Below are 11,506 nucleotides of genomic sequence, written 5' to 3'. Positions count from 1 at the left end.
AACCAGGGTACACCAAATAGCCAGACATGGGTCTAAATGGGTAAAGTAACTTAAAATTGTACTCAAAAGTAATAATACCTTTAACATAATATAAAGCTGTAGGGGTCCAACTGGTTTGACCACTTTTCCAAATATGCCAAGCCAAAAAGAAGCCTTTCAATGGTCCTCTAAGGAGAAGACCCAGTTACCTCTGCAGGCTTATTTGATTTATTCCATGTCAGTAAATAATAATCACAGAGTCGTGAGCTGTCTTTTTATGTACACTTGGTTAATTAAGTGTTTATTTAAGTCTATTTGTTGGCTTAAGTCTTACATAGATGGGGTTTTAACTTGTGGATAATTGATGCGAGTTAATTCAAACTAAATACATATGTGTTAAAAAAAAAAGCCACACAATGAAATGAGTAGGTTGTAATGGTTTATAATTTATTTCTTATTAAATATGTCTGTCTTCTAAAGAAGTGTGGGTAACAGTAAAGATGTAAACATTTCAACAGATGCTGTGCAAATAACCTTTAATAAGGAGCAGCTTTGAGCGGCCGCAGTGTTCACAAAGTGCTTTGAATGGAGTTGATTCAGACGGAGCTGTTTGTGCAGAGGCTTCGCAGGATCTGGCAACACAAATCATGGCAGAACTCCAAAGATCTACAGCGATTTAGAGAACTGTGTTGTAGTTCTGGAGACTTTTTCACTAAACTTCTACAGCAGAGATTCATGGAGGTTTTTGGGCCACTTGAACCTCACTGTTGTCCTGGTTTATGGTTCATATATTGTAATTACTGGGCCGGTCCACATGAAACAAAAATTGCGACAAAGTTCATTGCCTTTTCTGTCAAACCAAAAGGTGAAATCATCAGCTTCTGAACCCCAAAAGACGTGATTGTTGTCAGCTGAAATAACTTTAAGTCATGTTATTAAGTTTGTGGAGCTGATCCCTCACAAATAATGATAAAATTCAACATTTTTTGATCTAGTTTTTTCTCTCAAAAACAAATGTTGAATCTCCCATTCGGCCATCCATCTGAAATTATCACATCATTTGATCATATTCTGTTGGAAAATGCTTGTTCCAGTTTTGAAAAGACCCTGAACTTTGATATTTCGTTCATGTAAATTCATTAGGGAGCTAATATTTGAAGCACACAGAAATAGTCTTTTGAGCAGGAAAAAGAAAGACCCGGGGAGTGTTTGAAACCAAAATGAGCACCTTTTTGTATTGCTCTGGTGTCACATTCGTGTAGAGATCAGAAGAGAAGAGATCTTATCGTTTAGCCTCCAGCAAAAAGATACACAAGTACGCAAAGTGTCCGTGTGATGCATAGGTTCTTATGTGTAATAGCTGATGTTCCTTTACCTGAAAGGTGTATTTACAGTTTCTTTCACAGTGCAGAAAAAAGATTGTATGGCTTAACTTGAAAATAGTATTCCTTAAAAGGTTTCTGTTTCCATTCCATTTCACCCTGACAAATGTTAAGGACCCATTTCCAGATCTTTTGCCTGGTTTGTACTTATTGACTAATGAGGGGCAGCTGAAATGAATATTGTTAAAATGCAGATATATCGAGTTCTTGGGTCTCGTAATTGTGGTTATCATGATCATTTTAGAAGCAAAATAAGCTATTTCAGTTCAGTCTATACTCTATAAAAGTGTTAAGCTTTTATATCTGGCCGTTTACATTAACTTACATATTATAATAAGTGTATTGTTAACTTATTACCTTGACTTTTTCATTCAGAAAGTTTGATTTCATTAAGCTGGTCATGTATTTTGATTATTGACTTTATTTTATTTAATTCAAATCAACTTTTACTGTTGTTTTGATGTGGTGTCAATAATTATCATGTTTCGTTTCACAATAATAGTAAAATTTGATATCATAATAGGCACAATCAGGTTCAACATTTGTGAATTCACCTTTTAGATATTTCTGAGGAGAAAAACATTTAATCAATAGGGAAAACTGGATTGTGTCAGATCTCCAATGGTTAAATTTGGCTACTTTATGATGCTTTACATTACATTTAGCATAATTCAAAAGTACGAGACTTCAGAGAGATAAATGCATTTAAAAGGCTATTTTCTTTACTTTTTTGTGTATTATGTGGACGGTCAATTTGATTCTTTAGATTGATGGGAGAAAAGCGCGCACTCAGAGGAAACCCGCCCAACTCGAGGAAAAAAAGACCAAATCTGGCTCAGGAACCTAAATCGAGGAAATCTTTTGCTTTACAGTATGAACGTATTCTCCAGCTCGCGTTAAGACCAGAAAGGCCACTCTTGTCTCGTCTCAGTTATTCTCAGACGACAGATACACGTACCTTTAAGACCAGCAAACATACAAACATTCAAGCAGCTTTTCATTCTGTCAGCGTCAACAACAACTAGTAGTTCATTTGTTGGACACTAAATATTTAAATTGGTTATAAAAACTGGAAGCAGGTGTGTCTTTTAAATAAGCCCTGATATTACGGGTGAGGTACAGTACATCAATGTTTACACACTTTGAATTCGAGTAGCTCATTTAAGTCACATTTTAAGGCTTTATAAACGTGTGACAGTTGCATTTCTACTATTGTTAGCATAGTAAGTACGGCACAGTTTAATCTTTAAGTAAACTAAAATATTGTTCGACCTCTTTCGGGCGTTTGACACGATTCGACGCAAAAACAGTACTGGTAATGGACGACGGGTGGCGCCAGAGGGCAGATCCCAGGCTCAGTAGATGTCGGGGCAGTCGCTGTAGTTTCTGTCAAAGTATCCGCCTGCGTAAAGCCAGTCGTCTGCGTTGGTGTGAGGGTTTGTGCCCGGATGAAACCAGCTGCAGAAAGAGCAAACGGTTCAATGGACAAACAGGACTGGAAGAACAATTAGTGCAACACAACAACAACAATATCGGTGTTGTAATGTTGTAATGTTGTTGACAGTGTAGGCAAGAATGAAAATATCCCTCTTTTGCTTTTTATAATATGGATAACAATAATGATAGATCACAATCCACACGAAATTAGCCCATTTTCTTTTGGGATTGAAAGGACTTTTGTTTAGTCAATAAAGGCCGTGGCTGGAGTGCCGCGGCGCGGTCAAATTGCCACGCAGTTTCAGGGACCGCGGCATTTCCCTTATAGCCCGTTATAGCCTCATGGCTAACCTTAACCATAACCCTAACCCTAATGCGGCGCGGTCTAAAACGGCGCTAAAACGCGGTCAAATAACGGCGCAGTATCAGGAGCAGCGGCGCGCGGCCGGCACAAAAATAACATGGCTTTTTCGGTCGCGCGCCGCGGCACTGCAGACAGTCCCATAAATAAAATGAAAATAAATAAATCGATCTATCGACCAACATTTTTGTTAGTCACCTAATTATTTTATTGAGATTATAAAGGTTTTTATGGATCACAAAAAAAAAAAGGAGAAAGCGTGGCGTGCGTTAGTTTGAGATTTAATTGTGTTTTTAAGACGCCTTTTACACATGTAAACACACTGTTTACTTGTACTTTCTGGTATACGCATTTGTAATTCGATCGATTAGAGCCCCAATTTCTACATAGTAAAACTTAGAGACTTAATATTGTTACATTCCTTTATGCGATTGTTATGTCTGTGTTTATGCTCTTATTTACACCATTATAGGGCTGCACAATATGTCGCAATTTAAACTAAAATCGGAATTTGATTTGGCACAATTATCAAACCACAAAGATAAATAAAAGAACAATAACAACAAAATAACTTCTCTTCGTCTTTTTAAAGTAAACTCTTGTTGTATCTGTAGTTTAGACCTCTTTAGATTCTTGAGTTACTTTATCAGTTCATTGTTTAGTCTCGTCTCAATAGAGATTGTTATGAGCACTCTGAACAGAATCCTACTGTTTAAACGCCACAAATCGAATCACAATTGGACGTTTACCCCCAAAATCGTGCAGTCCTACACAGTTTCATCTCAAATACTGCAGCAGGTCCAAACTCACCTCGTCGACCACTCCTCCTCGTCTCTGGAGCGCTCCTTTCGCGACGTTCTCTGTTTCTCCTCGAGTCGTTCTTTCTCTGAACTGGCCGTGTCTGTGGATAAGCATGCGGCCGTTACAATGGACGATGGACGCGTCTGAGTGGGACAGATGTAAACGTGTGCGCTCACCTATGTCTCCGTTCTCCATGGCCTTGATGTCGGGCCGGAGTCTGCAGTCTGTCGGAGGCAGAAGTCGCTCTTTGTCCGGCTCCAGCTCGTTTAGTGTCATGGCAAAGCTGGTGAAGTTATACATCTACAACACGAGAAAGAAGACTGTTTGATAAAATGATGGTCCAGTGTTGTGGTCTGCTGCGTTCAAAGGCTGCGTCCACTGTGTCAACTGTTCAGTGAGAGGACCTTTTCTCGCACGTGTATGTTAGACTTGTGCTGTCATTTTATTTATCCATCCATCCATCCATCCATTTTCTACATGTTTCATCATATCGTGCCATTATTATTTGTATTTTTAGTATTTGTATTTGTGTTATTAGTATTTGTATTATTAGTAGAAGTAGTAGTAGTAGCAGCAGTAGTAGTATTTGTATCATCATCATCATCATCATCATCAATAATATTAATAATAATAATATTATTGAATTCTGTTCATTAGCAATGGCAATAAACCTTTTCTGATTCTCATTCTGATTTCTGGTTGTGTTTCTCGTGTTTCCCTTTTGTGTTTTATCATATTGAACAATTTGAAAAAATAAATAAAAATCATTTGGTTGTATGTGTATTGTATTGACATGTCTAAGCTCCCCGTTCAGTGCTTTTTTTGTAGACTCTAAGAAGAGAGGACTGGCTTTGGAGAAATGAGACAAAAACAGACTCAAGAGCGTCATTAAGAGTAATCTGTGTATGTAAAAATAGTGACAGTGAAGTTATGAGTGAAAAAAGTCATGTACAAATGGAAACACAAAATGAATAGGTGTTTTGAAAGGCGCCGTATAAAGTCAGCGCATTAAAACAGGTTGATCTGAAAATGACCTGTGCAGAGTGAGGCGGGCGTGGCTTTATCCTCCAGAGTAAGGCACTTTCTGGGATCACAGTCACGGTCTCCTGGAACTCCGGGACATCGTCCGAGTCCTCTTCTTCACAACTCTGTTCCTAAACACAAACGAAGGAGACACGTCTGAGCGTTAAGCAGAACTGGACCGGTCAATACAGATAAATAAATAACTACTGTACAGCTGCCACAACTTCAACACGCCTTTGACTTAAGCCACATCATCACACGGCGGGACAGAAAAGTGCTGCTGGTGTTTGATACGATTCACTGTTGACGTGACTCAGACAGGACAAGAGACACTGAAGGAACCACATCCAGGTCGGCCTTACCTTCTGCCCAGCCACTGCACGTCGTCGTGAAAGGACATTTGAGACACACATAATCAAAAAAGTAAATAAAACAGATCTGAGGAGAAGAAAAGCTGTGCAATAGGATGAAAACAAATGAAAGAACTTTGTTAATTTATGGATATTAATTTAATATTCTCCATATTTACCAATCTTGAGTCTGCAAGTTTATTATACCAGGACTAAACACATTGAATACTTACGGTCTTTCATGTTGTATAACTAATTAGATACAATTTCAATACTTAAGAAAAAGCTTTGATAAAACAATTACTTAAAGAGTATATTGAATATATTTACAACACAAAATAATAGTTTCTTAAATATCACCAGATGAAGATAAAACACCATTCTAAAACTATTCAGAATAACTTAAATATGTCAAATTTATGCAAATTATTATCTGTATCGATGCTTGTTAAAATTAGCATCTCCTTTTATTATTGATTAGGATATTTATTTTTATTTGTGCATCTATTTTTATGTATTATTATTATTATTATTATTATTATTATTATTATTATTATTATAATGTCATCATCATCATCATCATCAATGTATGTTTTACCTTAGAATGATCGCACTATATTAAGCACAGCAGTTTTGACTTTACATGAGCTGATTTTGGTTATTTTTGTGAAGTCCTACAGCAAATATAGCGGTTGTACAAAACACGTGAACAAAATATTATTTCTCACCCGCTTTGTCTTTTCCGCTCCGCTCTTCTTCTCAGACTTCTTGTGCGTTTCATGAACTTTCGGGTCGACGCTGTACATGCACTCGGTCCACTTCCCGTAAATGACTTTTAGTTTCTTTTTGCTGTTTTAACAAAAGAAGATCAATTAGCACACGAATATAATATTATATGTCCAAGTGTCAAAATATTCTATGGTAAAATGACTGTTGTCGAGCAGATTTTAAATATAGCGGGATAATGGGGACTAAATGTTGCAGGAATTTGTAACATCGACATGAACTAAAGCAATGCTAAAATATTTGAAAAAGTTAATGAAATTATGGACATAATCAATGTTAGATCATGTTGCTGTTTTGTTTTGTTTGAAATGTCCCACGTCACTGTCATAAATGATCAGGTTGGTACCTTTTGTCTTGAATGTAGCCTTCTACTTTGTGCAGCTCTTTTCCGAACATGCCGCACGGTTTGAAGTTCAAAACACACTTATCTCCAGTGCTGAAAACAAACGCAGCAGAAATTTAAAATAATTATTTCAAAGCCTTTGTGTGTGTCTAAACTACAGCGTTGGCAGTTATTTCATGTAAATAAATGTTCATCAGTAGTACCTATGGTTGATGATCTCCACGGTTCCATATTGCTCTATCCACAGTTTCCCTAATATGACGTTATGCACACAACACATTGGGTTCATCCACGTGTAAGCTTCTTTATGTCTGATTAAAAACATATATACTCATAATGAATCATGTCATATCGATGCTACTGTGTCCATCTCAGCACAATCCCAGACTCACTTGAGCAGCTCCAGTGTCATGGTGCCTTTGGGCTCGGCTTCGATGCTTTTCCCCCAGAACTTGAGTTTGGGGTAAATGGAGCCGTGGAACACAAACTCCTCCTTCAGTGACTCTGCGTGGAAGGCACTGACTGGAGGATGGTGGCTCACCTGCTCCGAGATCAACCGGTAGCCCTCGTCCTCCCTGGAAATGTACAAATACTATCAGTTTTTATTTTATTTTATAGCTTGTAAGAAATACTGTTTGTTTTTTTCTCTACAATAAACAAAAGGCATAACCTACGGCACTACAACACACGTGGGTTATTTTGCATTATATATGCTATCTTAAATGACAATATTGATCTAAAATGACTGACTTTGCCTGCCCTTTTACAATACGTCACCGCAAACGCTGACAACACAAAAAGCACAACTACAGATCACGTTGACGAGGAGCTGGCATCCAAATATACTTGTATCACCATTTAAGAAAAAAGTAAGTATAAAACTGTGTGTGTGTACAACAACACGAGAAAACAATCATACCATGGTTAAAAGCTCTTAAAAGTTGATTTCACATTATAACGTCTTCACTATTTAACAACAAGCTTAAGCAATAAAAACACACACAATTAAATTAATGCCATTAATACATTAAATGTAATACTGTGGTACTTCTTGGTACCACAGTTGGTTCTTCTTTGTTGCTCTTTTTTTTCCCTTTCCTGTTACAACACAGACATTTCCCCAGTATGAGACAAAATACTATTTTTTAATCTCCAATACCTTATGAGTTCATATGTTTCCCCAAGTAAAGGATTAAATGGTTTTCCAGTCCGGTCCCATTGAGATGCAACAGCAGAAACGGCAAAAGCAGCGACGACCTGTCGGACAGAGACAACGGGTCAAAGCCAACAGCATCTCACAGTATAAAGCTGTATTCAGTGCAATATTTCAGGGACGTACTTTTAGATGTTATTATTCTTAAATCTCTATAAATTCCCTGACAAGCCTGCAATAATTGTAGTCACATTCCATAAGATTGAGTAAGTATTAACAACATCGTCAAATCGACTGCAATGAAACAGCAGTGTTCTCGGCATCTTTTTTGGTGTCCCACCACCATCCTCAAACCTCAGCCCAGCGAGAACACTGAAACAGTAAAGGTTTATATTCTATGTTGGCGACTGTTCTCTTACCAATGCAGAAGTATTTTATATCCAAAATACATGAATGTATTTATACAGATATAAAGAATATATGTTTACTTGAATTGCAACAAATAATTCACAAATAGTTGGAATGATTGTGGAAAATTGACTACTAAAATATTAGACTCTTTTAATAAGTCTTAATTGTTGTCTGGATTATACAGACTCTAAATCGCATGCCAAAATAACCCAAAAATAATAACCAATTGGTGATTTTTCTCAATAATGCACTTCATTCACAATATAAAAGCCTTCAGTCTGCATATTTGACCATGATCAGGTTGAATATGTATATGAGCTCTAACGTTGAACACATGCTGTACCTGCATGCGGTCGGTGGAGTCCGACAGACTGCAAGCTTCGTGGATGAGGTGAGTGTGATCCATGTACTCCGAGATTCTCTGGAGAAAGCTCAGCGGTTCGTTGAATACCACCGGCATCGCAATTTTGGACAGCTCCTAAATAAATGAAAACATGAGACAGCAATGATTTACTGTGGTTACTTTTATTTTATCATTATTGACCATACATGTTGTCATGGAGCTTCTACTCACCATGCCAATGCATTTCTTCAGGATATTCCACACGCTGAAGTTATTTCTGGAGACCATTTCTGCAGGCAATGTTTTCCTAAAAAAAACGTGTATTATTATTAGTAGTGGTTTTATGTGGCCAAAGCATAATTTCAGCCAACATCCTGTGTTTTTGTCAGCCAATCAGTTTTCCATCTTTGACTCTCAAACTCATTAAGAAAAAAGCACTTTCTCTTCACTTCTTCCACCTCTTGAAGCAGTTTTGAGCTGAAACCTTCTCCCCATCTCCTCCTCAGTCAGTCTCTCCATCCATATTTCACCTAACACGTATTTTTGGTTAAGATTTGCTGCCAGAGGCTTTAGTAACGAATTCCCCGTAGTTACAGTTGCAATTTTCGATTCTTGTAGTAAATCATTCAATCCATCAAACAATTAATGCTCCTGGACCTGACTCAAAACATAAATCATAATCAATAAGTCAATGGTGCTTTTCTTTTTTATTTATTTGTTTGATGTACTTGTCTATAGTACAGTGTATGAACAAAAGTGCGTGATTGGCCAGGCAAAACAAACAATGGGTATGAATGAATGCGCTCCTCACCTGCGTTGCCACAGTCCATTCTCTTGAGAGGCACTTTTGGACACTTGGGCATCCTTAAAACTCTGCTCACATGAATCATCTGACTCCAGCCCTGAGGGATTGAGACAAAGCAACAGAGGAAGCACACTGGTAGACGTATTATTTACAAGACATTATCAAAATGTAATTGTTTTTTATTTAAAGAAGAATAGAAAGTATCTCTTCAAGTATCTCTTCATGTAAAACCATTCAAAAAGCAAAGGCAGCCTGCTTCTTTTTTCCCCCTTCATATTTTAAATCCAGAATGGGGCAAAAGTGCAAATGAAAACCACTCAGATACAAGTGAGTGACACTGAAGCCTGGTTTAAAGACATTTACATGATTTGTTTGTTTAATAGGTTAAATGGTCCAAGATGGCACCGCTGAAGGCTGCCTCTGCGTTTCGGTGCTTCGGCTGCAGACTTCCATCTCTGCAGGACCTATACGTCTCCAGGGCTCTGGGACGTGCAGGTCGGATCATAGCCGACCCTTCTCATCCTGGACATGGACTATTTGAGTCACTCCCCTCAGGCAGGAGGCCACTCCCCTCAGGCAGGAGGCTATGGTCCATCCGGACCAGAACCTCCCGCCTCAAGAACAGTTTCTTTCCCTCTGCCGTTGGACTCATGAACACTTCTTAAACACATAATTGAATCACTCACTGCACTGTTCACTTCTGCACTACATATGTATAGCTGTACAACCGTAAATTTGTGTACATATTAAGCCTATTTTTTATTTTTATTATATTATTATTATTTTAATCTATAGCCTATTGTTATGACTTATTCATTGTTCGTTGTTTTATTGTTTTGTGTCGGATCGATCACCAAGACAAGTTTCTATGTTTTTGAGTTTTGTTCATTGACAATGGCACTACACCTAACTAAATCTGATTCTGATTCTCAGGTTATGATGACAGACACTTGGCAAGTCAAAGAATTTTTAGGTTTTACTGACCAAATACTTTTTGACCACACATTAGAATATTGTTCATATTCAACCATGAATTATACTTTCTTTATATTTTATGCAAGTCTACCCTATGTCTAGTCTTTATACTAATCTTGAGGCAAACAAATAGAACCTTTTCAATATTCTTTTACTGTTGAACCAAACATTTCTACCATGGAAGTTCCTAAATATTAGTTTATTTTGTTTTTTTGATGAGTGGTCACTTTATTAATGAAAATGCATTATGATCTACTTTACTTTGCCTTCATTGTTGAGCATTCTGACGGTATAACATGTTAAAGGGTCTACAAATGTACTAAAGAAGACATTTACACACACATCTTGAGCTCCAGAATTATTTCTGGAGGTATAATTAGTGCATCTCACCTGTCTCTGCGTCGTAAAACTCCTCCTCGCTGTTCATACTGAGCACTGCAGTCAAAGTGTCATTCAGAACTTCATGTTTGTCCCATATGGCCTGGTCCCGAGCATCATATTTGGACCTGAACAGCACCTGCACCCGCGAACAGCTAAAAGCACAAGACCAGCTGCTTTATGACCTGCAAGTACATACTGTCAACTACAAATCGGACAATAACAAGAATGAACTCTTGAAGACGGCGGCATTTGGTAGATTCATTTTGTTGTTAGCAATTAGCATTCAGTCAAGAGGCTTAACCAACGCATAGTAAATGACAGGTTTCAAGCAACGTCATTGAAGTACAAACTAATAAATGTTCGTGTATTTCGTGGAATGCAAATTGAAATGTCGTGCAATTATGGCTACCTGATATTTAGGGCCAAAATGAAGCTCCGAGAGCATAAACAATCCGAGTTTACCACTCCACAATCGGACCGGAAGTGAGGAGCAAGGACACTGTGATTGACAGGTCCGTGAGCCAATCAGATCCCTCCATGATGAGGTAACGCCAGAGCGACTTACTTTGTTTTTTTTCGAAAACATGTTTAAATAATACTCTTAGGCTCTCCTTTTATCTTTCCTTTGTTGTTGTTATACATTTCCTTTGATTGAAAATGTATTTTAATTCGAATTAATCATTTTTAAAATATAGTAGAAAAAGCTTCAGTTGTAGTCATCTGGACTCAGTTTGAAAAATTAGACGTTTCGACTCTCATCCAAGAGTCATTGTCAATGACTATGACAATGACTCTTGGATGAGAGTCGAAACGTCTAATTTTTCAAACTGAGTCCAGATGACTACAACTGAAGCTTTTTCTATTATGGAACACGCCTGGACGAATGAGGGATTACACCGACATTTTTAAAATAGTTTATTTAAGGCCGTGGCTGCAGAGCCGCGGCGCGGTCAAATGGCCTAGCAGTTTCAGGAAC

The 11,506-nt window shown here is 37.8% G+C and overlaps 1 protein-coding gene across 1 annotated transcript; it reads right to left on the bottom strand.

The window, feature by feature from the left end:
* Window positions 1-405: 405 nt before the first annotated feature.
* LOC140362916 (oxysterol-binding protein-related protein 2-like) lies at window positions 406-11,076 on the bottom strand. The gene is made up of 14 exons (XM_072449208.1): window positions 10,940-11,076; window positions 10,540-10,682; window positions 9,181-9,271; window positions 8,601-8,676; window positions 8,370-8,504; window positions 7,622-7,719; window positions 6,855-7,037; window positions 6,666-6,773; window positions 6,466-6,555; window positions 6,062-6,182; window positions 4,995-5,114; window positions 4,137-4,260; window positions 3,970-4,060; window positions 406-2,819 (listed from the first exon to the last, which is right to left on the bottom strand). Exons 2-14 carry the CDS (start codon window positions 10,574-10,576, stop codon window positions 2,717-2,719), a joined length of 1,377 nt encoding a protein of 458 aa, XP_072305309.1. The 5' UTR covers window positions 10,577-10,682; window positions 10,940-11,076; the 3' UTR covers window positions 406-2,716.
* Between the last annotated feature and the right edge of the window lie 430 nt (window positions 11,077-11,506).

This window comes from Eucyclogobius newberryi, unplaced genomic scaffold (assembly GCF_026437365.1).
Source record: "Eucyclogobius newberryi isolate DKJ021-1_F unplaced genomic scaffold, fEucNew1.0.hap1 SCAF_17, whole genome shotgun sequence".
In the NCBI taxonomy this organism is placed as follows: domain Eukaryota; kingdom Metazoa; phylum Chordata; class Actinopteri; order Gobiiformes; family Gobiidae; genus Eucyclogobius; species Eucyclogobius newberryi.
This window is presented reverse-complemented; position numbering and strand designations above follow the sequence as displayed.

Bases quoted from the DNA above. Each gene is read 5' to 3' on its own strand.
- LOC140362916 (XM_072449208.1), bottom strand. From the start codon at position 10,576: ATGAACAGCGAGGAGGAGTTTTACGACGCAGAGACAG. The intron at 8,677-9,180 runs GTGAGGAGCGCA...CGTTTTTTTTAG, and splicing joins AATGGACTGTGGCAACGCAG to GAAAACATTGCCTGCAGAAA. The intron at 6,774-6,854 runs GTGAGTCTGGGA...GTTTTTAATCAG, and splicing joins ATGACACTGGAGCTGCTCAA to ACATAAAGAAGCTTACACGT.